This window comes from Numida meleagris, chromosome 9 (genome assembly GCF_002078875.1).
Source record: "Numida meleagris isolate 19003 breed g44 Domestic line chromosome 9, NumMel1.0, whole genome shotgun sequence".
NCBI classification, from domain to species: Eukaryota; Metazoa; Chordata; class Aves; order Galliformes; family Numididae; genus Numida; species Numida meleagris.
In genome coordinates, this window is record NC_034417.1 from 18,548,897 (window position 1) to 18,576,419 (window position 27,523).

The window sequence follows — 27,523 nt, forward strand, 5'->3', positions numbered from 1 at the left end:
TCTCTGTTCTGCCTTTCCCTCCCCAAAATACCAGGCAGACTGTTCTTAGGACAGTACTACAGCAGTGACCTTGTGCATTTCCTGCAGCCTGTTGTGCTGAATTTCGGGCAGAGATTTCACTTGATTTTCACTCAAGCTCAAGTATGAACTCAGGTAGGTTTGGGAGACTTGGGCCAGGATTCTTTAAAGGGAATTGCAATCAAATTAATCCTGTTGAAGCTTAAGAATAAGCGGCCTGAATGTCAAGCACCCAGCAAGTCCCACAGAGCATTTTCTCTTACCGCTCCATTTCTTCTTACCTTGTGTTTGGGGATTGGTGTGGGGCTGTGTCCTTCCTTGGGAAACGCCAGGCTCTGCCTTCCTGGACTCGCTTTGCATCTCTGTTGACCGAGTGGTGCAGAAGTCAAGCACGGGGCTGAGCATCTCTGTGTGTGCTGGCTGCACTAGGGCTGGGCAGCACAGAGCCGAGCGAGCTCTCCCTGACTCAACGTTTTTGGGTTTGTCCCAGACACGATGAGCATTCGGGATGAAGGAAGAACCTGGAGACTGCAGGCTAAGAAGTGCTTTGGAGGGCACAGCGGGTTGGAGTGATGCTAACCTGTATCACTGAGCAACAGGAGCGGTCCCTCCCATAGGCTGGGGTGGCTTCAGCATTTATATTTAACAGAAAGGCGTGCCATGTTACCTTTTCCGTTCAGTGAAGTTTGGCTTGGATTTTTTTCATCTGTTCCAAAAAAGAAAACGAAATGCTGACTTTAAGCACCTCTGTTAAATACTCAGAAACTGTGAAAGTGCTTATTTCATACGGGAAAGTTCTGTTTTTAATGTGATAGTTTGCATTTATAGGAAAGATAAACCTAGTCTGAAGTAACATTTCTCTAAGCCTTTTTTGGTAGAATTTGATCAGTGGTTTAAGCAACTGTAACTGATTCCAGGAACACTTCAAAGCAGGCACTTCTCATTGGCCATGTGCAAAATCACCTTCTGAGTCTGAGGCTCTGGAAATGCATTTATTCATAGAATATGTCTTGCGTTAGTCCTCTGTTGGCCAATAAAATTATCTAAGGCATGTCTGAGGCAGCTACGAAAAAGAAACTTAAAAGGAATTACTGTTCTAGTGAAGATGATGCAATACACTTAGCTATTATCAGTCACAAAGTAAAATTAAATGCATTCAAATGATTTTATTTTTTCCCTAAAGGGATGTGATAAATATAAAGCTTTAAAGAAAAGTCACTTTGAATAAAGGCTGGCCCTTCTTAATTTATTGGGCATGAAAGCTTAGGTAAAAGGGGAGTGCCTTTACCCGCCCGTTGCTTGTCCTTGGTTTGCAGCAGTGAGAAGGAAGTGACGTGATATTCCACGGTGTTTGTCCTCATCTCTCAGACAAGGCTTCCAATTGTCAGATCTTTGCAGCAGGAAGCAAAATGCTAAATATGTTGGCTTTTATTCAGGTAGGAGTGTGCAACAGGGATGAGTACTGTCTGTAAATAAGTACACGTCGTTGTTGCCATGGGGTGTATTAGTTCTGCCTGCTGGAGTTGAAGTAGTAAGTGCTCACAAAACAATATTTCATGCTTTCTTTTTTTATAAACACTTCGTTATCTAAGATAACAGCAGTGTTGTAAGATTTCCGAGTGTCTTGCATCCTAACTAAGTACATCATGTAAGTGCTTCCTCAATCCATCCCCATTTCTGCGAAGCCCTCTAAGTATATGCTTAGATTTTAGCCCAGAGATAAATGAACAGAGCTGAAGCATGAGGTCTAGCAAATGCTTAAACGCAACCCCGATGGAGTGTTGGAACAGCAGCCTAGGTGAGGAGGAATTGTTTGCCAGGAGCCATACTTGGAGCTTTCCGAAGGCATCAGCAGGTGAGAGTGGCAGCAGTGCAGACAGAAGCAGGTGGCTGCCCCACTCCACGCCATGACAAATGGCACTGCCACCCTGCCTTCAAAGCTCTGGCTTCACAGTCCTCTGGAGAATGTGTCATGGCTGTCAGAAAACAATTAAGAGGTCATTACGAGGGAATGCTTTCACCAGTCCAGCACCTGATGCAGTCACCGGATGCACCTCAGCCTGTGAGTCAGGAGCACACAGGCTGCAGCCGTGGCCATGCAAGGATTCCTGCTGCTGGGATGCCCTGGCCCTTCTCTGGCCTGCTTCTTTTCTTTTGTTGTAATGTTTTTTGACATCTGAAGGATTCAGCTTGGGAAAAGCCAGTGCAGCCTTTGTGTGTGGTTTGCCTTATGTCGTTTGAGAAATAGATGCCTCAGAATGGTGTACGCACTCATGCATAAACTGTGCTTGCAGTGCTGCTGAGTCTCAGGTGTTGTCCTGCCCACAGCTCTCCTGCTCCTCACAGAGGTTTTGTACAAGCCTGCATTTGCAGGCATTTGTCATATGTGAGTTATGACTTTCCCTTACCTGCAGCGTGCATCCAAGGGTGCTACGGGGGCTTAGTGCCTCTCAGAGCTGGCTGTGCTGCTGCTTGATTGCACCCCTCAGCAGTAGCTGCCTGAGCAAGCCAGAGCTTCTGCAGCAGCAGAATTCTTCTATGTGGGAGTACACAGCCCTTGTTGAAGTTTTGAAACCAGAGACAACCTTATCTTCCTTAAGAATAGGAGTAATAATAAAAACCAGATTTAAAAAATCCCTCAGAGAGACATGGTAATTTATCAAGGGTCATCTGTAGAGGAAGGCAAAAGGACTGGTGTTCTTTGCTTGGCTGATGCACATACTTCCCCGCAGCCTCCTCTTCCTGATACAGCTCTCTGGTTTTGAGAAAAATGTACAGTTTGAGTTTTTGTACATGTCTTTTCTTCCCCAAATGTAAAAATGCAAACCGAAATGATCTCCAGATTTCTCCACCTGGACTTGAGCACACATGACTTGAAAGTAAGATCTGATTAATTGCTCGAAGAGCGATGTGGTGGGGATGCTTTTAATTTCTTTTCACACTTGAGGCATACAGCAGCTGTTCCTGTGATAGCTGCTGCATCCTGTTTGTCCGTTCCATTTACCTGTGGCATCCTGTTGTAAATGGAAGTCACGCTCTCTCTTGGGGGCCGGGGACTTTCTCTTTTTTTTCCAGTTGCATGTTAGCCTTGATATTGCACTGGCGATTAGTGAGCATTGCCATAAAACAATTAGTGTCCTCCCAAGTCAGTGATCTAGAGGTCTGGAATGGAATTTACTGGATCCATTCCACATGCGGATGAGTGGCTCTGCTCATTCCCTTCCTGAGAGGTAACCACCAGCCCTTCGGGTTTGGGGAACCTGCTTTTGTTTGTCGTTTTGAATATCCTTAATGGCACAGAGCTTTCCTTTACATAGCTCTGGGCGGCCCGTCTGAATGACATGTGTTGTTATACCCTAGGATTGTTTATGGCTTTTTGGTTTAGTGGCTGTTCCAGGCATTCAGTGCAGTTATGTGTAAAGCCTGATGTCCGTTCTTGTGGTATGGAAGCTCTGCACAGGGTTTCCAGTGTCCTGACATGCTCCTGCAGGAGCGGAGCTGTTGCTTATGTTACACAGAAAAGCATGGAGATCAGCAGGGATGATTTTGGTAGGTAAGAAGTCTAAGAGGTACCTGAAGGCTTTGAGGATGTGGGTCTAATTCACCCAAAGCTAGGGAGGCTGCATGGCCAAGAACAAGTAGTCTTTCCTTAGGTTGAGGACTGTGCCCCTCGTGCTGCATTTCTTTTTCTATCTGCTCTGGGTCAGAGGCTGCAGGTGATGGCACTCCTGTCTTATTTCTTGCACAGGCGGCCTGCTTTGTACAGCGGTGCCAGTTCACATCGCGGTGTTCACAGGGTAACGACAGGATGTGCGCTGGCCTGTCGCAGCACATAATCTGCTCCTGTTATATTTTTAGGCTCTTGCTTCTATGACAAAATATTCAGTGACAGTGTATTAGCCTAGAAGCCTTTGAAGGTCTGGGTTTGCCTCGTGTGCGAGTTGCCATTGTTTGGGCTGGGCCAGCATTGGAGCAGCACTGCTGCATTCTGTGTGCTGTCTCCGTAGCGCTTCCAGAAATGAGTGTTGCGTTGCTTTCAGCAAAGCCACAGGTCCTGCCTTACGGAGATTGAATTTGTGACCAGCTGACCGCTGATTTCTGCATGCCAGCATTGCATTGTGAACGCGATAGGATGTGTGTGTGGTGCTGTTAATTACAATGAGCACACAGGTTGTGAGGTAGGTGCTGCCCCGTGAGGTTGCCCTACAGCTCAGCCCAGGGGGAGCGGGGAAAGCCCTGCAGCATCCTCAGCTCATTCAGCAGAGCACGTGCAGCGCTGTTGGTGGAGGGCCTGCAGCTGAAATGTGAGAAAGCCATGCTCGGGGGGGAGGACAGATGCTTCTGGTGTGAAGAGCTGGGCCAGAGCTGTGGAACTTTCCACCAGCACAGAGCTAATTCCCCAAGCTCAGCATATTCAAAGTCTGAATGTGAAACTCATCTTTTCCTTGAGTATTTTTTTTTTTTTAACAAGCACAGAATGAATAAAAAGAGAACCTTAAGAACTAATCCAGTTAAGCTTTTTCTTGCCGGCTGAGAAGAAAGAGAGACAGAAAGAACAATAACCTCTTTGTTTCTCTTTTGTAATATCTGGTCAGTGGTCAGATATGGCTGAGGTGAAGAGGTTGTCCAAGCACAGATAATTTGGGGCTGGACATGCTGTGTTGGAGGCTGAGATTTTGGCAGGACAGGACCAGGATGAAGCCATATGGGTACAATGGCTTGGAATGAAGGAAGACAAATCCTCTCTTTCAGGCTCATCTATAAATCAATTACCATTTGTTCCTTATTAATAATTTAGCTGCCAAGAATGCGTTTATTACTTTAGAAGGGGGAAAAAATACAGACTATCCCTGCACTGAATAGCTGGCAGTCTAAAAGATGCGAGACAGTACTCATGGGACTATCTGGAGAAAACTGTAACCGTTGACTGTATTAATTACTTTAATATTTTGCACCATCCCCTCCGTATAAGCCTTATTCTCTGCTTGCATCATGTTGGTAGTGTGTGGCACGCTCAATTTAACTGTTTTTCCCTAAGAAGTGAGTCAGTACAGGGTCATCCTTCCATCCCATCAGGATTGGAACTGGAAGCTGCACAAGGCAGAGAGAAGGGGTGAGGCGGGGAGGGAAGGAAAAGCAAAGGGAAAGCGTGTGGTGAGGATCCAGAATAGGCACACAGCTTGGGTGGGGAGGGGGCTGGGGTGAGCACTCAGCTGTGGGATGTAAGGAGTGCTGGAGTGCCTGGAGGACAGGGCTGTAGGCCATTCACACTTAATGCCTTGTAGGAGATAGCAAACAGATTAAGAGAGGAGTGTGACTGATGGTTCAGAACCATCATTTTAGGTTCTGTTTTTTTTTGATGAGTTGAAGGAACAAGATGTGAGGCTGTTGTGCCAGGGAGGAGGAAGAGTCTAGATGGCATGTAACATAAGGCAGGTTGTATGGATCAAAAAGAGGAAAAACAAGAGGTAGATCTTCATGTGTTTATTTAATTTAGAGATTTAGATTAGATATTAGGATTAAATTCTTTACGCAGAGGGTGGTGAGGCCCTGACGCTGCTGTGCAGACAGCTGTGGGTGCCCCGTCCCTGGAGGTGTGCAAGGCCAGGCTCAATGGGGCTCTGGGCAGCCTGGTCTGGTGGGGGGCAGCCAGCCCATGGCAGGGGGTGGGGCTGGGCGGGCTTTCAGGGCCCTTCCAACACAACCATTCTATGATTCTGTGACCTGGGAATGATCCCGGAAAGGTCATCTAAATGAACGATGCTGTCTGCAGAGCCAGAGGTTTGGGAATGGGATAAAGCAAATGGAGAGGAGCTGGGCTTGCCAGTGTTTAACATGTCGGTGGGAGGGGGAGCTGGATCTCGGTGCATCCCAGGCAGACAGTCAGTGCAGACTCTTGGTAAATAGACGGAGTGCCGTGAGGAGGAGGTGTGCCCAGTCATTGTCTGTGTGTATTTTAGAGCAATCACATTTGTTTCACGGAGCTGTTTTTTGAGGATGGAGTGGGTGTGTGGACCAAAGGCTTAGTCACAAGGGCAGGGAAAGAAAACTGTCTTGACTTGTGAAATCAAATATTTGTGACTTATTCCATTGTTTCCCTATCTTTGTGTAGCTTATGTCCGTAGTCGCTTCTTGCTGTAGGAGTGAGCTGTGCTGTTAGGTCTGTGTCCATGTTCCTCTTTGCACCATTCAGGTGGCCGCAGAGGATTGCTGGTGCTGGTTTGCACCCTTGCTCGCGTGCCCTCTCACATTCCTGCCTTGGGCAGCCCTGGGAAGTATTTAGGGAAGGTGTAGGTCGTGAGACATCTCCTAGCCAACAAAACCTGCAGGGTGCTTAAAAATGTGCAGATGATTCACTGGTGGAAGGCCCTCTGTGAGTCACCTCTGACCCGGGGACCCAGCAAGTGCATGCTGCTGCTGCAGAGGAGACATACAAAGAAGACCACGCACGATTGCTGTTCTGCGTGCCTTGTCGTGTTGTTTCAGGGAGGAGGGGAGGTGTTCCTGGGTCTCCTGTGTGCATTTCCCCCTGAGCAGTTATTATGGCTTACTTCTCCAGCTTCCCTCAAGCTTTGATTTGGAGTGGGGGGTGGTCTTTGCACTGACCACAGAAGCACTGTGCGTTGGTGTGAGCTGCTGAGCAGCATGTGCAAGTTACTCTCCTCTTGGCTGTGCAGAGATGGACAGATCCATCTGTGTACCTGTGTAATTCTGAAAACGCTTTAGGAGCCGAGAATTTTGTCTTCTATGGATTCTCCTTTCAGGTCACAGCAGAGGCCAGGAGAGATCTCTCCAGTAGTTCAAGGAGCTTCCAGGCTTTGTGTAGCACTATTGCTCAGTGCTCTCAGAGGTTGGTGTTAGGTGAGGTGAGGCAGGGAAGAAAGCTCGGGGGGTTGGTGTCCTGGGCAGGAGTAGAGGGGACAAGAGTTTCCCTTGCTCCCTCTCCAAGTGCAGAAAGTGCATGCAGCAGCCCAGCCAACCCCCTGGGTGGCTGCCTCTGAAGGAACCAGCCAGGAGGAACCAAAAAGAAAATGAGGAAGAAAAACCTTGGATCTGGAACGCTGCTGATGGTTTTCCATAGTTCAGCTGATAATGTCACCGTCCCCGTGTGCCAGCTGCTGTGCCCCGGGCACTCATTCCCTGCACGGCCGAGCCCTGCTGGCGTCTGACAGAGGCGATGCAGAGTTGGCATGAAAATCAAAAGCAGCTTCAAAATGTACTCTGGCTTTTTCAAGTACAAACTAATATTTACCTGCGAGTCTACTTCCCTCCTTGTTCCCTCTCCTTGGCAAACTCTAGGGCTGTTTCTGTTCTAAGCTTCACACTTAAGTATGTATCCATTGAGGTTCCCAGGGCGTGAATATTAAAGATTCTTTTTATTTTGGAGAGAGAGGGGAGGTAGATGACAACAGGAAAGCTGCTTGAAATGTCTCTCTGTTGCTTAAAGGTGAGTTTTGATGCAGTTGGTGTTTTCAGCAGTTCGCTACGGGCACCTCATGGAAAACTTTTGGAAAACATCTCATTTAGGAACCGCTCTGTCTGCTGCGGTGGTTGAATGGGGACTTGTTTTTGTGTTGCTTGGTTTTTTTCTTTTTCCTGGACTGTTCTTTAATCACTTGCCTGAAGTTTTTATTACTACTGACATTTACATAAAAATAAGCTATTTGTTTACGTTGATTGCGGCTGTTCTGGCCACTTGCTTTTTCCTGCTCCTTTCTATGTCATACCAGCTGGATTTCCACACAAGGAATAGTAACGACTAAACCTTTACAGGAAAGGTACTGTGCACGCACATGCTGGAGATCCTGTTTGGATGATAAGACTGACGTAGCATGATACGGAGACGTGCTCTGCCGAGCTGTTATTCATGCCCTTCTGCTGCGCTCCCACACATCCTGCATTAGTCAGAGCTAAGCACTGAAATTATACATCCCTGTTCCCAGCCGTATCGCCACGCAGGGCTGGTGCAGCTTCGGGCAGGATGAGGGGTGGAGGGAAAACATCTGTGCTCACGCTGCTTTGCTTCAGATAGGGAGAGTGATGCAGATGTCTCGTGGGGAGCGTGGTGTGTGCTAGAAGGAGCAGCGCTGTGTGCAAGTCAGGCTTTGGTGAGCAAAGGAATTCCTGGTGCCTTGCAGCATTGAAGGAAATACTAAGATTGAGGATTATTATTTTTTTATTTATTAAATACAAGCTGTAACGTAGAGACGTAGAACCAGGCTTCCATGAGCAAGATGGTTATCTGGGCCGCAGGGGTGGCTGGGGCAGTGATGTTCTCTTGCTGCATGGCACGAGTGCTGTGCTGTTGAGCTGCGAGTGGCAGCCTGAACAAACCCTGTCACTGATGTGCAGATTTACTAGAAGAAAGGAAGCTTTCAGGTAGGCCACATCCACAGCTTCCTCTTTTTGCTGTTAAGTGCTTTTGGTGGGAAAAAAAACAAATATTTCAGCTGAAGCATTTTCCATCTCTCTGGCAGAAATAACCCTCTTCTCTCGTTGTACCAAAAGACCCCACAGAATAAAACTAACAACTCTGGAGCCCGTAGCACCTCCTTCTCTTGTCCCTGCACTCCTCAGCTGTGCTGTAGAACCTGATTATGAGAGGGAGAAGCTCACAAAGTTGTTCCCCCCACATACACCTGGACTCGCGCAGAGTCTTGAGTCTCTGATTTCATTAGTAATTACAGACATAAGAGACTGTAAAATGTTAACTTTTGTGGGCTTTTAATGGGGCGTCCCATCTTAAATCTGCAGCGCTCCCCTAAGACATCACACTCTTTAAGCCTGCTTTTTAAGCTGGATTTCTCCTGCGTTGCTGTGACTCATAATTAAGGAAGTCAGAGTTGTAAAATTAACACAGCCTCTTCCACTACCCTTTTCACCTCTCACACGGCGCACACCTTGCCTCAGCATCTCGTGGAAACTTCAAGGCTTGTTTGGGTACAGCGGAGGCAGCTCTTTGTCACTGGGTTTGTGTGAGCAAAGAGGAAAGTCTGTGAGAATCTGCTCTGTGATGAAACGCGCCGTCTGCACATGGGAAGTGATTCATCTGCAACTGATTCATTAGCAGCTCGCAGGATGCCAGCGCGGGTCGGAGGCTGGGAAAGATTGGAAAAGAGAGGTGGCTAATGGCTGGGGAGCACGGCGGAGGCTGCAGACGGAGTAACCCAGACTGAAGGTTGTTTTCATTGTCTTCTAAAATCTGCATTTCTTTTCAAGTTGTTCGGCTTTAATGAAGACCAGGTCCTCACCGCAGAGCCTGTGTGCAGCTCTGCTTTGCAGTGGATCCCAAAGGATGGCCCCCACGGAGGGGCTGGGGCGGAAGCGTGAGCATTTGTGGGACCAGGGCCCTTATTTGTGGTGTGCTGTTAATTAGTACTGGTTGTCCAAATAATTACAGAGCCAAGTTGTTGTTAAAGCAGCTCAGAAAGCAATATAGCGGAGGGCCAGGAGGATTAATGGGAGGTTTTAAGGGCCCGTGTGATCCAGGCGGAGTATCAATCTGTGAGATAAGCACCTGAGATGCTTTAGAAAGTGGGAGATGGGCACTCTGGACAACTTCACCCTGGATCCTGTTATCCATGTGGGGGAGGTACCAACACAGATGTCACATCTTTAAATAGCTGCTTTTGAAATTACAGGAAAAGCAGAAACATTTTCACTATATAATAAAGAAAATAACAGCAGCGAACCTCAAGTAGCCTCAGACTACTCCAAACAAGATAATTGGAGTCTGTCACGCAATATTTTTAGCTATATCTGCTATAAAGTATACGTGTTTTTAGCCCGAGACCACCAAAAATGTTTCCATAAGAAATGTTGGCTTTGACCCAACTTGATAGAATGCACAAACATTTATCTGAGAAGTCAGTTCCGACTCCTGGTATTTATATGAAGTTCCTGTGGACGGCACTGGCAATTGCACATGTTGTGAGGGAGAGTCCAAGCTCTTAAAACTGTCATTTCTCAGCACTCCTGACGATAATCATTCTTGCATTTGTTAGCAGCCAGTGTACGTGGGGCAGCAGTTCTCAGTGTGAGGCTGCTATCGGAGCACTGTGTGATGCCTTCATTTCTTTTTGCTTTCGGCAACCAAGAAGCACGTCCATCCCGTGGCTCTTTTCCTCTGGTTTGAGTTGGGCTGGATCCACAGCTGATGCTAATTTGCAAAGCTCTCCTGGCTTCAGTGAAGCTATGAAGATTTTTTTTTTCCTTTGAGCATCAAGAAGATGCATTTTGAAGCTAAATATTAAATGTAAATCCGTAGTCGCCATGAAAGTTAACACAGTAACTGAGTTTTACAGCTGCTTTTTTGATTGCTAGATTGATGGCAGGACCCTGCACTCCAGTTATTCAGTCTTTCTTGAATTACTTTTGTTTTTAATGAGCTCTGTGTTATGGAAGATAATCTGAATCCCTTTGGCATTTCCATCCATTTTCACGTTACGAAACTCCTCTGAACATATGAATACACGGAGCCATCAGAATGCCTGGAATCTCCTGTCAGAAAGGAAGCTGCTGGTTGGGCTGGGCAGGAGCGTGTTGCTTTTTGGATTTCATGATTGGAGTCAGACACAAGATTCTGGGAAGCAGTGACAAGCTTGTGTGATAAATGAGTTTCCAAAAAGGCACGCTCCTTCGGAGAGGCTGAGCTTCCCCTTGTGCCTGCTTCCTCCACCCCCAAGCCCCTCCAGGCTCAAGCACACATAAATTTTGATGAGTCTGACACAGATTTGGGCAAACTTTGCTGAAATAAATAAAAGGACTGGGGATGCTTAGGGAAAAAAAAAAAAAAAAAAAGATTTAAATTTAGAAGGCTTACAAAAACCGTCATGCAAAAAGTCACATTTGCTCCACAGGAGGATGCGGTGGTAAAGGGCTTGGATGTGAAACTTTCAGAAACACTGATGGCTGCAGATGCTGCTTACAGCCCTTACTCTCTACCGATTTCTGTTGGTAGTAAATTATTATTAGTGAATTATTACATTCTTAGCAAAGTAAATTTTGTCCTGTTTGACTCTTGCAGTGAGGGGGAGAGGGTGGCCATGTGTGGTCAGAAAAAGGAGGAGGTGAAAGATGCAGGGGCCTGTAATTACAGAATGGCTTAAGTAGAAGAAGGGGAGCTGGGTTTGATAGCCATCAACCTATATCCTGCGGCTGTAACATGAGCAGAAGTGGTGTAAATGAGAGGTTAATAAGAAGCACAGAGGAAAAAATAGTTGGGTCATGATATTGCATGACAAAAGAAGATGTATCTTTGAAGGAAAGTAAATGAAACGAGGCTTTTATCTGCGTGCCCTCACAGAGCAGAAGTGACCGAGCTCAGAGGAGAGAGCTGAGCGGTGCAGGACCAGCAGCAGGCGGCTCTGAAGGAGCAACAATGGGCAGACAGTTTATGGTAAACCAATAAAACGTACTTATGTCTGAATCTGAAATTAGACTCTGCAAAATATGGTCTCAAGGCACCTGCTAAAGAGCTTAGCATTACTGGAATCTTAATAAATGACTCATGCTGTCATAATCTGATCCTGACATCAACTCTCTGTGCTGCATTTCTTCAGCTTTCAGGTGGGGGAAGGGGAAGTCTGCAAAGCCCTGGGACAGACCGAGAGCTGTAAATAGGCAGTAGGAAGCACACATGGGAGTATTGGTCATTTCTGTACTGTCAGCTGCTTTGCGAGCCCAGAACAAATGAGAGTAGAGTAGAAGAATTATGCAGCGTCAGAAGAATTGGGATTTGCTGTCTACCTGTAAACCCTCCACCTGACGCCGTCGGCTGTGGTGGTCTCTGCTCAAGACCTGATGGCCAGGGGATGCATGGAGCTGTGCCGCCCGCTGGCTGTGGTGCAGTGCCTGCCTGTAAGTACACCTGCAGTGCTCACCTAAAGCCTTTGCATGGTCTCCCATTGCTTCTTCCTTCGTATCTTTTGCTCCACTGCTGCAGCTCCTGCGAGGGCAAGGAGCATCCATCTCAGCATCCAGCTGCAGGTGTAGAGGAGATGTGTTTCCTTCCAAGTCCAAGAGAAGGAAGAGTAAGCACTCCAAATGAGGGAGACCCGAGTGCGACAGTTGTAGTCCTTGCTCGTACCGAGGGGTAATGAAGTCCTATTCTGGGTGCAGGCTCTGACACAAAGTTTTGTTTTCTTTGGGAGAATCATTTAATTTCTTTGCTTTGAGGGCGGTAAAAACCCATCCTTTCTGTAGAGCTGTGTTGCAGATTAATTAGCTGTTTGTTAATCCTTTTCAATTTCTACAAATGTATGTGCTAAGTATTAATGACTGATTTCTTCTATGGTGGCGTGATAAGGTGCATTGCAAGTCTCAGCTGGACACAGTTACTTCTATTTCGAGAGCGTGAATGACAGTATTGTTAAAACTGCACCAGAAATTGGAAAAGTCAGTGATGCTGAGCAAATTGAGGGGAAAGAGATGGCAAGGGATCAGCTTTTGAATTACGAATGTGCTGCATGGGTCATTTTTTTTATTCAGTGTTTTTCATTTGGCCAGCGTTCAGGGAAAGTTGAGATTTTATCCAAGTTTTCAGTGAAGCCCTGTGGATATTTCAGTGCTGCATGCACAACAGCCAGATTCTGCTACAAGGATAAACGCTCGCTTTCCTGGTGTAGAGCAGATGCAGGACCAGTAAGGAACTACTTATCATGTTTTGTGCTTAAGAGAAAATCACAGCCTGTGGCCATAATTCGTGGTGCCTTTTAGAGCATACTGGTAACTTATTTGTCGTAGGTTTAAAAACCGGCTTCTGCTCGTGGTTTTTAATAAGAACCCCATGGAAATGCATAACTGAAACTTTTATTCCTGGTTGTTTTTCTCTTTCCTTAACCCCTTTTTGCACATGCTGGTGCTACATGAGTATGAGGCGTCTTGCTCCCTTGGAAGATGAATGATGGTGATATAAAACGGATGGGTTTTGCAAACAGCGGTGTGAATATGTGAATGGCAAGGGAAGGGGAAACGGGGGACTGTATCTCTGGTGAAGTACACTTGGAACTTTCCAACCTTGACAAAAGTCCCTCATTGTATCTTACGGCTTGTATCACTTGGCTTGATTTGAACTACTGCCTTCCACTGATTTGAGCTTTGCTTTTAAAGGAGAATGAGCACAGGGAAGAGAGGTTCCTTGCCCATCTGAAGGAAAAATAGCTGCAAAATGCCCGGTGAGGAAAGTGAGTGCTGGTGGTGGTGGTAGTGGTTGTTTTTTCTGATTCAGGATCTTACAATTTCCATCACAGTAAAAAAAAAAAACCCAAAAACCAAAAAAACATAACAATATAATCAGGCCTAGAAATCAAATTCCTCTTCTGCAGTGTAATGCTTTCCTATTTACTCCTCACTCTTTTTCAAACAGTTACAGTGGACTGTTTAAAAAAAAAAAATTGCTTCAGTTTTTTTGTCATTCTTTTCCTTCCCTCCTCTGGTTTTGCTATTAGGAGCCATTGCTGACCATTGTTCTCCGAGCTGCCGTAGTCTGGGTGCTTTGGAGCAGCGGTTTTGGGCGTTCAGCTTCCCTAGCAAATGGCTTGTAACAGCATTTAAGGATGGATCAGTCCTAGAGTGTTCAGCCCTAGGGGTTTCTCATGGTACTGCAGTGTTGCTCTGACTGCCTGAGGCCGTTGTGCAAGTACGAAATTCCCTGATTGCGCTCCTGGAGTCCTGGCGCTTTCCTCACTTGGTATTTTACCACTGCTGGTTGTAACTGTGGGTAACCTCCCCACTGGCTGCTCCTTGATCGTGTTTGAACACGCCATGCTACAGCCCTCCCTGTTAGGCTAACTTCTCACCAAGCACACCTGAGCATGGCTGTGTGTGCACAGACCCGGCCTTTGTTGCTGACACCCATGGCATGGGCTGGAGGGAGTCCTGCTCACGTCAGAGCTTTTTGTGCATCGTTTTTGGATTTAGTTCTTTGTTATAAATCATTGCTAACTGGTATCAGCTCAACAACCTGGCTGTGTTCTGGCCTTGTTTCCGTGTTTCCTTGCAGGGTCTCATAGCTTACATACTCTCACACTGGCAGGCAGTGATGACTACAGGCTGTGGATCACACTGTTTTCTCACTCCTGTCCTGCAAGCTCAGGAACTGTGCTGGTTAGGAACATGGTAAGAGTTTGCATCACCCACTCAGGTCTGAACTCTGACGCTGAAAATAAGAGCTCTTCACAGCCTTTGCTACTTTAATCCCATAGTGCGGCCAGGGGACACTTGATGTGTTCAGCTGCAGCTAACTGGGAAGGAGGAGACATAATGTCCCCAAATAAGTGGGGCTGCTTTTGGAGACCCAGGCAGCACTGAACTGTTGGGCAAAGCCGCTTTGGTATTTTGAGAAGAAATCCTGTTAGGTAGGATGGCATAATGAAGTCAGCTGTACATAGGGATCTGCTCAACACAGGCTGGTTAAAAGAAAGGTCAGAGGAAGGAACAATTCCATAGCCTGATGGAAATTTTGGCTCTTAGATTCTGTAAGTTCTGTAAGGATGTGTAGAGCTCTCAGGTGGTTTTGGGAACGTTCCGCTCAGCCTTCAGGGCCAGGTTGTGCATCAGACCATGGCTGAGGAAGGCTGAAGGTTGTGTGCACGACAGAGTCTTATTATCTGATTGTTCCGCACAAGGATGGGAGAGGCAGATGTGTGTGTGTCATCTCTGAGGGCTCTGGGCTTGAGAAGTGTTGAAGCCCTCAAATCTGAGCACAATGTTAGCCTGTCCCATCTCAGCCCCAGGATCCTTTGGAGAAAATACACCTGGAGGGCTGAGGCAGGACAGCAGGAGGAAATAAAGCACCCTGACACTCAGCCGTGTTCTTCCCATTGAACGCAGACAGCGTTGTTTTGTCCCACATCCCTCACCAGAGAGCCCAAGGAGAGATTTCACAATCACAAAAATGTAATTAGCCTCCAGGGCTTTGGGGGAATGTCATTTCTTTTGCTGTATCTCCTTATTGAGGGTAGAGGGGAGACGGGGAGGTTATGGTGATTGAAAACAAAGCGTATGGCTCTGTCATTTTAAAGATCTTCTTAGATAAGATCATAAAGTCCATCTCTTTTCTCCTTATGGACAGGATTTGTGCTGTGAGCAGTGGTACATGGTAAAACCAACACATTTTTTGCAGCCTTTGCTCACAGAAGCGAGTAGCTGTGATGTTAACACTGGAGAGCTGTGCTGTGCTTTCGGGCTGGTTTTGGCTTAGGTAACTGCTGTGTAGCTGTTCAGGCTGCGGGGGCTGCACACACAACAGTGATGTGGTGTCACCCATGAAATCAGATCCAGTTTTCCTACCTTCCTCACCAGTTCTTTGTGAGTTGTGCACCTGGAAAGCCTGCTTTCTTCTTTGCTGACCTCAGGAGGAGCTTGGCATAAGAGCACACCTGGAAGATACAGCCGATACCAGGCTCAGAGCCATCTGCAGGGTGGGACCCCCCAGAGCTCTGGTTCTGCACGCAGAGAAGAGCCATACGTAGCAGAGACACAGCACGAAGAAGTACACGCATGCTATAAATAACAGCTGTGGATGTTGTGCGTATTTTGGAGCTGTGATCTAATTGCAGACTTCAGTGCTTCGTGCTCTGTACCAGCAGTTCCCTCAGTGATGGCATCGTTGTTCTATGCTTTTCACATGCTCAGCTGCGTGACGTGTTTCCCTGCTCCCTGCGTCAGGTGCAGCTGGGATCCGTGGTGTTTCTCCTTCCTTGCTGTTGCAGCAGTGTTTACAAGAGGTGTGCGTGTTACCAAGCTCTGTTTTTGGGAAAAGTCTCCTCGGGCAGCCAAGACCAGCGCAACCGCTGCTTGAATAATTGTTTGTGTGGTTTGGGTTGGGTTGGGTTGGTTTTTCTAGACTGGCTGCCAGCACAAAGAACGAAGGGAAATAATTCCAAACGAAATTTAAATTTGCCTTATCCTTGACCAAAAACAAAAAAGAAATGTTGTGTTTCCCCCAAACCTAGAAGTGTTTCATATCAGTCATAAAGAAAAGCAAGAGAAGCGGAGGGTTGGACTTCAGAGAATGGAAATGGAAACTCATGTCTCTCTGTATGTTAAAAGTCTGGTTTTGTTAGCACGTATTGTAAAACTTAAATGTGTGCAGTGTAAGTTGGTGAGAGATGTGCAGACGGCCTCTGTGTTAGGACACAAATGCTTCAGGAGTGTCTTTAAATTAATGTACTCTACCCTGGGATCGCTTTCTTCAGTGCCTCCAAGTTAAGCTCTTTTCAGAAAATTAATGACTCTGAAGCAAGACTGTTACATAAAATAGACATTTTTGCATTTTTCAGATGTGTTTCATGTGACAGCTAGGATCTTGCAGCACTGTCTCAGTGGGTTTGGGTGGCTTTGGGTTTGTGCCACAGTGCAGAGCAGACTGGGCCGGCCACGTGTGGAACCTGCAGCGTTCACATTGGCTTCCGTGGTGGGATGAGGTCAGAGATGTGTTTCAGTGGCAGCCCACATGACTCTCTCCTCTCTGTGCTTCCTTCAGGTCTCTGGATGGCCGGCTGCAGGTGTCCCACCGCAAGGGCCTTCCCCATGTGATCTACTGCCGGCTGTGGCGGTGGCCGGACCTGCATAGCCACCATGAGCTGCGGGCCATGGAGATGTGCGAGTACGCCTTCAACATGAAGAAGGACGAAGTCTGCGTGAATCCCTATCATTACCAACGAGTGGAGACCCCAGGTACTGCTGAGCCCGTGTGCTGGTACCTTCTGAGGGATTTATAAGTGCGTTTCAAAATTGAATAAAGCAGCAGGCATAGGGTTTTAAAACCAAAGCGTATCTATTATTGATGATAGTCTCTTACTGTGTGCAGTGGAATAATTTATGAATCTGCACTCGGTGGGAAAATATCATTTAAAATCGATGAAAAAGAAGTTGAGCAGGCTGCATTGTTGCCAGCTTCCTAATGTGTCCCTGTGTGCCCAGAACCAACTCACACACACAGTAGATGCAAGTGGAGACTGTGGCAGCGTTCTACGCGTTCCTTGTTGTTGGTCTTGCTGGTATGAAGGATAAAGTTTTACTGTTGAGTTGAAGTAGATTTAAGAATGGCTTCCAACAGATTTGAGCTTCCTGTTCTGAGCTCTCCTCCTGCCTCTGAAAGAGGCTTTGGTCTGGAGCTGCAGATAGTTCTGCTGCATGGCGGTATGAATCTGCAGAGCTGGTCTGGACGTCTGTGCTAATCCTACCTTGCCAGTTCATTTTGGGCGAAATGTCTTCATTTTTGAATTGTGTAGCGTAAGTTCTTTTATTTTTTTTACAAGACTTGTTTCTTTGCCTTAGAAGAGGCAGACAGCCTAGGTGTGTTCAGCTAAGCACGTATCTCATCCCCAGCTGAGATGCATTGAGAATAACTGCTGCTGTTATTTCAGAAGCAAGTATCAAATTGTGTCCCTTAATTAGCGACTTCAGTGTTGCGTGTACGTAAGGGTGGTACTCCAAACTGGTTACTCTTCATTTTCTAGGGTTTCAGTCATTTTCTTTTAAAGCTGCTAATGCTGCTGTTCTCTCTCTTTCTCTTTTCCCTTTGTGCAGTGTTACCTCCAGTGCTGGTGCCTCGGCACACGGAGATCCCAGCTGAGTTCCCACCGTTAGACGATTACAGTCACTCTATTCCAGAGAACACTAACTTCCCAGCAGGCATTGAGCCGCAGAGCAACTACATTCCAGGTATGGGATCTCTCCATCTAGCGAGCAGAGGGAGAAGGGTCCTACTGCCCAGTCAATCGTGTCGGCATATGCTAAGCTGAATGAGTGGCAAGTCTTTATTTCTATCATTGCTATGAAGCAAATGGATGGGAAAGTGTACAAAAAGAGATGATAGCTGTGAATGTGGAATGATAGCAGCACTGTTTATGGTTTTGTTTTCTTCAGACTCACCTCTTCCCTTCAGTAGTGCATACTCGGTTTATTGTGGAATCTAAAGCTGAATGTTCCCTTAACAACCTTAGATTTGACTGACATTCAGCCATTTTAATTTGAGTAGAAGTGTAAATTTCTGATGGAATTGAGCTCTTCTATTTATGCATCTTTTTAACAAGCAATTTACACCTTTTTGCATGGGCAAACTGTGCAGCTGCACATCAGGAAAGGAGCAATCTCTGGACAGAAAACTGTCTACACGGCTTAAAGGTTTATGGAACTGAAAATCCTGATTTTGTTTTTTCCCTCCTGTGTTATTCACGAGTGTGCTCTGCTCCTGCTCTCAACAGTTTGAGGAGGAAAATTAATTAAAAAAAAAAAAAACTTGTTGCAAATAACAATGTAAATGTTTTTGCTGTCTCAAATCCAGACTTTTCATCCAGTTGCAATGACTTTGATCATTTTATGATTCTAGAGACACCTCCTCCAGGCTATTTGAGTGAGGATGGAGAAACCAGTGACCACCAGATGAACCCCAGCATGGATGCAGGTAAGTCATCTTTTGCCATGTGCAGCTTTCTAGGTCATATCTAAACTTCTAAAGCTTTTCTTTGGAGCTCTGAAGATCAGATGGTGGTGAGAGTTATTTTATCCCTGTAGGAGTGCAAATGTAGCCTGACATCTCATGTAAAGCACAGGACGGTGTGTGTTAGAGCTGCTGAAAGGTACAGCACGTTCCTGTTCTCTCTAGCATCTGTCATTAGATACTGCTAAGCAGGAGCCTGAAACAGCAGACACACACCTAACAATAGCTTGCATTGTACTGTGTTCACGTATCTATATGCACAGGAATATTGTGCAAGTAGCTGGCACCTTCCGAAGAGGCATTCTTCTGATTGCTTATCTGTCTACTGTACATACTGAAACGTCCAGTTAATGTTATTTGAAATGACCACAGGCAGATTTATTTTTAAATGGGCTTATTATTTAGTGGACGTATCCCAGTGAAGGTTGACAGACTGGGTTCTGACTCAATTCCAAGAAAACAAGTAGTGTTAAACCAGATTTAGACTGAGCAGCCTTAGTATTCATGCTGAACTTTATCTGCACTTCAGAATTAAACACCATCTTCTTGCAGGTAGCTGTGCAAGGCATCCTGTTGGTATGAGCTGTGTCCCTGCTTGCCAGTAAGAACTCTTCTGAGTTCAGACTCTTAATTCCTAAAACTTTTGCCTGAAAAGCAAAAAATCTGTGTTTGGTTAGAAGGGCTGATGCGTTACAAGGGGGATATGCAAATGCATGGCACTGGCGTAAAAAGAGACATGCAGAACTTAATGCAAATACTGCACGCAGTTATCCTGGCTTCTCTGTGTGTCTTCAGCCACAGAGCGTACGTGGGATTCTAAAAGAGAGATGATTGATTTGCAGTCTTGCACCACAGTTGTACAGATGGCAGAAAGGAGTGTGGGTTTGTTTGTCTACATCAAACATAAGCCTGCTGACACGATGCATTTCAGTGCATATAATCATTGGTAATGTGGTTGACGTTCAGAATGGATGTATGGCTTCTTGGGAAAGTGGATTGGCCGGGAAGATGCTATAAATACTCTCGGTTCATGTTCAAATGCTGGAGCCCTTCCTTCAGATGTCATGGAGTTCATTCGTTACAGAAAAACAAATTTTAAAGAAACCAGCTGAACTCAGTGTGAGAGGGAAGGGTGGATGGGCTGTACCACCTGCTTGCATCCATGTGGCATGCAGAAACTGGAACTTGCCCTGGACATCAAAGTGCAGCTATTTGACATACGTGCACAAAATTTGTGGGCAAAATTGAAATGACGGGGTAACATTTCAGCAACTATTTGGTCAGAGCTGGATAGATTGATGCAATCCGTTGGCCCAACACCAGGAAGATTCACTGTTACACGAAGTGGTGTGTTTTCCACTGTTAAGAGTGATTAGCAGTGTACAGTAAAGCTCTGAAATGCCCAGCTAACTGGGCTTGAGTGTAGCTGTCATGATGGTGCCTGGAGTTTTGATGACTGCATGTGAAAATAAAACAGGCAACTGCATGCACAGCTTTGAAATTTAATGGGTAGAGTTTAAGTGAATTAAACTCTATGAAGGTGTTCAGCAGTATTGCAGATGTAGCAAGTTGATATAGTAAGAAAGAGCATTTGGAAGCTCATGTAAGTGGTAATCAACATCAGAGAAGTTGCTAATGTCACAAAATGAGACTTAGCTAAGAAGTGGGATTTCCCTGCCAGCAAGCCTGGGCAGCACAGAAGATTTTGTGCAAGTGTTTTTCTTTGTGCAGAAGCCATACTAATAATTACAATGTCTTGATTTTCAGGTTCTCCAAACTTATCACCAAATCCTGTGTCTCCAGCACACAATAATCTGGGTAAGCATGTGATCTTGAGAACTGTGTGTAATTATAGCCAAGAGCATGACCTTGTAACGATGAAGTTATTTCTTGAGGTTGTTTGATTAGGTTTTGAGCGCTGTTGGTGCTTCTTTCTGCTAATAACTGAGCAAATGGAGGGGACTAGCTGGAGGTGTGACTGGAGAGTTCAAATAAATGGAGAGAGGGAAAGAACACTAGCATACGAAGAGACACAGATGTCACAGACCTCTTTCAGCATCAGAGGTTTCGTGGGTCTTACGCTTGGAGGAGCCTGGGGATCCTTCCTTTCCACCTTTTGTGGAGAAGCAGAAAGCTGTTGAACAGGACCTTTGCCTTTGAGATCCTGCTAGAGGTCTCCTGTGGCTCTCCCTGAACCTCTGTTATTTCCCCAAGTTTCTGCTCTTCATTTTCATACCTGCAGGCATGGAAGGTCTGATCTTCATCAGTCTGAGCTCTCGCTGTATTTGAAATTGCTCTCAACAGACTCTCATAAAACACACTCATAGCTCTGGCTAGCTGCAGGATCACTTCTCTGCATGTTCATTAAGCCAGCAGACACAGGCCACTTGAGATTACTCTTGAATAACCGTAGCCATAAAGTTTACATATGCTTTTAATCCTGGCAGAGGGTACTTTGACTCTGCTCCAAAATTTGTCAGTCATTGGCTGACTTGTGGATATCTTGGGGCTGTTGAAGGGGATTTCTTTTCTCTCCTCTCTATTTATTTATTTATTTGAAAGCGTGGAATATATTGCCACAATGCCACTAAACTTTTACTCATTTTAACTGTTAAAACCTCTGAGAAGAATACGTGGCTAATTCTTTTTCTTTTTTTCTCCTCTGTCTGAATCCATTATGCTCAAGTGTGCTGCTGAGGAGCTGATGTGAGTTTCTAGCATTTTTTGTCAACCTAAAAATAAAAAGCCAATTGCATGTAACAAAACCAACCTGGCAAGCTGACTGTGGCATCTGCCTTACATAAGGAGAAAAGTAGTTTCTAGGAAAGAGGCCCCAGCACGTATCCCTTCTAACCAGGACACTGCTCCCAACACATGCTGCTCAGCTGATGGGCCTGCAGGATGCCCCATGTGCAGGCTGGTGACAAAGATCTAAATAGGAGCAGGTGAGGCTGGTTAACCGCGAGGAGTCTCTTTGTAGTCTAGGGAGCAGACATCAGAAGAGCATTGAACTTAGCAGCATTAAAAGCTACCTTTAAGTTTTGCAAACCAAATACTTACCACTCTCAGGCAACAGCTCCCACGAATTAAGAACCTTTTGCCTCTTTTTACAGTTTTATAATACGTTTTTGCTGTGAGGAAGCTGCGAACCAATAAATAAAGTGGCACATACTGAGCAACTCTCAGCAACTGTCGAATGAAGAATCTCTCGTCATCTGTGCCTCGTAGGTGGCATGTCTCAGATAAGGAGCTGCTCACAGCAGCAGCCCCTTGCTCCTTCTGCCCTGCAGGCCAGAGAGGGCCTGCGTGAGCTGGAAGAGCTGAGCTTTCCCTCAGCTTTGCAGATTCTCCCTCCAGTCAGGCAGAAGCTGGTTGGTGGCCTGCAGTGGTGTTGCTTTGGTGGATGAGCAGGACGCGCCAGTGTCTAGGGCCGCGCTTTCATCTGCAAAAGTTTGAGTGGGATTTCTCTCTGTTTGTGAAGAAAATGAAACAGACATTTAAAATTTGAAGAATATAGCATGTATTTTTGAAGTTTTACCGTTAAGGAAATAACGTCCCAGCAGTCCAGCTGACCGTTTATTTGAACAGAACTGCCTGAAGCTTTTAAGATGGTTTACTTTGTGTCAGCTGAACTTTGGACTTTGTCCCATGGCCATATGCCAGAGAATTACAAAGACCATAAACTAGCATGAGGCAAACTGGCTAGAACAATAGGAGCAAGGTTGGTTTGAGCTGCAGTTGTATGTATTTCGATATCAAGCTGTAATTGAAGGGACTCAGGGACTTTCAGTTCATCTTTTCATCCACAGACAAAAAGAAGGTACTGCACGGTAACATTTGGGATTTTTTGTCTCCCTTCAGCTTGTGCGTTGGCTTTGCAGGCGTTCTGGTTTTGATTTGGACTTTCAGTTGTCAAACGTAAGACGTAACTGGAAGTTGTGGATACCCAGTGATGTCTTCTGTATCACTGAAATTGGAACTGGGAAGAACACAGAGAGCCCAAATGAAAGCAGAGCTGCCAGCGCTGTGTGGACACTTGGAATGAAGTCAGGGAGTTTATGCTGGCCCAGGGCCAGGCCTGAGGTTGCACGGCATGTTATTTGGGAGTGAGGCAGTCCCTTGGTGCACAGGAAATCCATTGTCAGTGCTTGCTCTGCAAAAGACTTGACGCAAAAGCAGTAAGTGCAATAAGCACATGCCCTGTGGGCAAATCCATCAGTAACGTAAGCCTCTGTGGCTCTGTGTTGAAACGCTACTTCTCTAAGCAGTGAAAAGACAGCTCAGAGGGGAAGGAAGTGAGCACACTTATTTATCTTGTCGCTTCTGAGGGAGTTAGGAGTAACTGCAATTAGTGCAGTTAGATAACGTGAATCTGTAACTTCTGATGTACTGCGTTGAGCAAAGGCGCTAACTACAACTGGGATTAGAACTATTCTTAGAGCACGTCGTAGAGTGTGCAGAGCACCTGGCAAGTTTTTAGTTCAGCATCTGGACTGACAGTACTTTGGTCTTACGGAGACGATGCAGTAAGGGTAGCATGGCAGTACTCAGCAGACACCTGGGAAAACAAAGCTGTAGCAAGTCAGGATTGGAAATGTATGGAAATGATTCAGGTAGGATTTACTTGGTTGTAATGCATCCTGATTTTGATCACTGTGTAGCCCCTCGAGATTGTTTGGTTTTAGCAGCACTGCATTCTCTTACTTTTTTCCCAAACAGTAAACCCAGGAACTGAGTACTCAGGATGGTTCTAACGCAATTCTGTGACAGCTTATGCGATAACCTAAGGCCACAGATCACAGGAGAAAGCAGCACCAGTAAACCTCGGTTGCATTTGTTCAGAGACAAGTTTTTCTTTAAAACAGAGTTTGCTGGTTTGTGTCTCTCAAGCTGCAGATAAGCTGGAAATAAAATTTCCGTACGTCTTTCAGTGAGGAATCCATCATGCCTTGTGGCTGAGGCCAGGCTGCTGCAGCTTCTTACTGAGGGTTACAGAGAAAAGCAGCAGCAGATAAGGAATGGTTCTCAAACCTCTGCAGCCACTGCTGGGTGAGAGCAGGCTGGGGTGGAGCCCATCTCTTCAGCCCCAGGTTCACCACAGCCTTTCCAGAGCAGCAGATGGGGAAGCTGCGAGAACGGCTGGGGTTGTGCTCAATGCAAACTCTGCCAGATGGGAAGAAATCTTCTCTTGCTTTTGTTTCTTCCGTTGAATTTGGGAAATACAGCACTTATCAATTAGCTTGTGCTGCATTCTACTGTTTCTGCTCAGCAGATCCATGGCTTACAGTAGGACTGAACACTGTCTAGGGCAGCATTTCCAAGAATATTTGGCTTGAGCCTTCCCATGCTGAAATTACAAGCAAAACTCTCCTTGGTTTTAGAGGGAGCAGTTACATCACCCGAAGCCATCTGAATGCCTCACCTTTCACTTGTCTTCCTGAGGCTGCCTCGGTCTGTAACCCCAGTAGAAGAAACGTTATCATCTGTTGGGGAAATGGGTTTTCTTTTCAGAATGTGAAATCAGGTGGACAGGAAGACATTTTTGATTACTCTGACGGCAGTTATATACAACTTGTCTGTATTGCAAACAACTTCACTGGTTTCACCAGTGCTGGAGGGATCCCAGCAGTCAGAAGAGAAGTGGGGCTTGCTGGCTGCTTTGCTCTAAGTGCACAGCGTTAGGATTCTGGAGACCAGTGGCACTGAGGGCAGGTTTGTGGTCTGCCCTTTTTAAGTTTTTCTTCTTTTTCTCTCCTTTCCTTTCCTTTCCTGTTTTTAGGGTACTGCCTCCCAAGAAGTGGTCCCATGCTTCATAGAAAAGCTAACTTTACTTTTAGGATCTTCTCCAAGTCTGAAGATAGTGAGGTGACACCCCGCTTACTCTGTGACTTAAATCTTTGACTATTCTGATTGTTCCACATGCCAAAAGCTTCAGGGGTGATGTAACTTTCTAGCTGCGCTCCATTAAAATCTGTCAAGTAATTAAAGTTCGGTGGTTCCAGTGAGCCCGAGGAATGAAGCAGAACAATATTTCAAAACAGGCGCTTTCCTCATCCCCCCTTCTCCTGAGGGCCTGTGACTCATTTTGCTTTTTATTTGCGTGCAGATCTGCAGCCTGTTACCTACTGCGAGCCGGCGTTCTGGTGCTCCATATCCTACTATGAACTCAACCAGCGCGTGGGGGAGACTTTCCACGCCTCGCAGCCCTCCATGACCGTGGACGGTTTCACCGACCCGTCGAATTCTGAACGCTTCTGCCTTGGTCTGCTCTCTAACGTGAACAGAAATGCAGCGGTGGAGCTCACAAGACGACACATCGGTAATTTCTATCTCCTTACTTTCTCTGGTGTTTTTCAAGGGGGAAGGTGGAGACCTGCCTGCAGGGCCTTTCAGTTACTTAATGACGTGCAGCTCTGTTCATTTTAGGACACTGTGGGATTTCAGTATCCATGGTGATTTAGGTTAATCTTCCATAAAGGAACACTAATTGTATTCTTTTATAAAAATACAATTAAAAAGGCACTGAGAAACATTACAGTAACACTACAAAACTGGAGTTTACATTTTTGCACGCGGTCTTCAGAACTCCATTTGGGTGGATGTTAGCAGTCATCTTGTGTCTTCCTTTTCCTTCCTGCACAATTTTATTTTCTAACTGTTCTCTTATAAATGGAAACGTGGTTTTCATCTCAATTTTCTCTTCTCTTGCATATTACTACAAGGTAAGTCTCAATTTTTTTTTCAGTTAAGCTAGTGCTGAATAGACTATCCCAGATGTGTGCACTTCTAATAAAAGGCAGAACAGTTTATGCTTTGCAGTGTTTTCTGCTAATTCCATCAGAAATGAACCTACCCTTTGTCCTGACTCTGTTCCCCTTTATATCTTTTTCTGGACGGTAAAGATTTCTTACAGGAGGATCTTTCCTTAGTTGTAAACTGATTTGTAGCACTGAAAAATAAATAAAACCAGCAACACACTCACACAGCAAACACGAGCCAAGATTCAGAAATCAGGCCTTAAATCAGCAGGCTCCTTGTGCAGCGTGGAAGAATGAAAGCAGGATTTTCAAACAGCAGTGTCAGACCACAGCAAATACTTATTTGAGTGACAAAAATGAATGCCCAAGTTCATTACCTGAGATTTTAATAATATGTGTAAAATGTGTCAAGTGTTTGTTTGTCCTTGTATACAAACACAATCTCCAGGAAAAGGTAGCTATTTGGAAACACTGGATAACTTAATTCCAGATCAGTAATGAAGTAAATAAACAAGCAGTTGTATGCAGCTGTGATGATTCAGAAAAGGTTGAAAACCATATGTTAACCAATAGCACATTCGTACAGAAGGTATCAGGGCCGCTGATGTTTGGAGCAGGCAGGCTGGGAGGTGGTGAGGCTGCACAGCCCAGTGGGGCTGGAGAGCACAGGGCTGAGCTGGTTTTGATTCCCGTCGTTCATGGCTCAGCTGCTTTCTGAGCCCTGTCAGGCTGTGCCTCGTCCCACTCACGTTCCAGGTTTTGCAGGTGGACGTTCTGAACTAACCCCAGACTGTGCTCTGTGTTTCTCAGGGAGAGGAGTGAGGCTGTACTACATAGGTGGCGAGGTGTTTGCCGAGTGCCTTAGTGACAGTGCCATTTTTGTCCAGTCTCCCAACTGCAACCAGCGCTACGGCTGGCACCCAGCAACAGTCTGCAAGATCCCACCAGGTAAGGACACACACGAGTGGGAAGAAGCAGTGCTGCACAATTCCAGCACCATCTGCCACGTATTCAGTGCGGTGTTTTATCGGGCAGCGTTGTAATTATCTAATAGTCCTGCTTATAACTGTATGTAAAAGAAGATAACTTAAGAATTTTTTCTTAATTTAGATTAGCCCATAATAGATTGAAAATGTTACTGGTTTCTGTTCTGTAGTACAACTTCTTTTTCGTGAGCTTTGTTCTAGAGAAATGTCACTTCTAGGGTATGCTGAAATGTTAGAGGAGACATTACTGCTTGTATTTGGGAAAAACAGATGCTTTTGTTAGGTACATGCATGAGCTAGGATGAGTAGATGCCTTTCAAAAGGGTATTTAGCTAGGCTTACAAAACCTTTTTTTTTAACATTTAAAAGTATGTATATATTTTAAAAAGTAACTTTTTCATTTAGAAATACTTGAATAAAGATCCTCATTTTTTAGAAGAGAGATTCATACACTGCACGTCCTGGCCCATCTAAATGGGTTTCCTTCCTCAGATGCTTAGGGAGCAGCTGCCAGTGCTACAAACATGACTTAATTCTCCAGCCACATCACAAGAGTCCACCCGGGCTGGAGTCAACATCTGAAAGCATGAGCAGCCCACATTTCCGCTGTAGATCCATCTCAGGCACATTTCTTGGACGCCGGCTCTCCCCGCTTTTGCCACAGTCTGGCTGCCTTCTCAGATTCGTCTTCAAATTTTTGTTGGTTTTGAAGCGGTTTCTTCATTCCCCTGTTGACGAGGCCGAGTTGTACCACTTCCTCCCAGGCACGGTCACGGGGAGACCTGTTCGCATCAGCCCTGAGGTCTGAGCAGCTTGCAGTCTGATCAGGCTGTTTCCTTTCCTTGCCACAGCTCTTCCCCTCTGCTCTCTCCCTTCTTTTTTTTCCCCTCTTAGGCTGCAGTGTGCCCAGCATGGCTTCCCTTCAGACTCCACAAGACCCGTGGCTCTTGGGCTGGGCTCTTTTACGGCCACAAAAATGGGCAGTTTTTTTTTCTGCAGCTGCTGAGCCGTTGAATGCGGTTATGCTTTGCTGTATGGGGTTCGGCCCAAAACAGATGACAGAATGGGTCCAGCCCAAGAGAGTAGGCTCAGAAGTGATTTTAGAAAAATACAATTCATCGCAGTCCAACTGGTTGTTTTTCAGACTTGGCCCGTATGTAATCCCAAATGAGCGCTAGTGGCATGCCAAGTTTCGGGGTTTAACTTGTTTCTGGTTATCTGGGAGAAAGCAAGCGTCAGAGTTAGGTATTTATTTACTTATTTTAACCACGGATAGTGTGATTGTTTTTCACCTTTGTCACCTAGAACAGCTG

General features: G+C 45.8%; 1 protein-coding gene across 2 annotated transcripts in view; it reads left to right on the forward strand.

Annotated features, from left to right (window-relative positions):
* Window positions 1-27,523, forward strand: part of SMAD3 (SMAD family member 3) — a 68,082-nt gene that overhangs the window by 32,308 nt on the left and 8,251 nt on the right. For both annotated transcript variants that reach the window (XM_021406830.1, XM_021406829.1), the window contains exons 2-7: window positions 16,505-16,698; window positions 17,554-17,688; window positions 18,356-18,430; window positions 20,234-20,284; window positions 24,573-24,785; window positions 26,035-26,172. In XM_021406830.1, coding sequence (XP_021262505.1) covers window positions 16,614-16,698; window positions 17,554-17,688; window positions 18,356-18,430; window positions 20,234-20,284; window positions 24,573-24,785; window positions 26,035-26,172 — 697 coding nt within the window. In that variant the 5' untranslated portion in view covers window positions 16,505-16,613. The remainder of the gene's footprint in view (window positions 1-16,504; window positions 16,699-17,553; window positions 17,689-18,355; window positions 18,431-20,233; window positions 20,285-24,572; window positions 24,786-26,034; window positions 26,173-27,523) is intronic.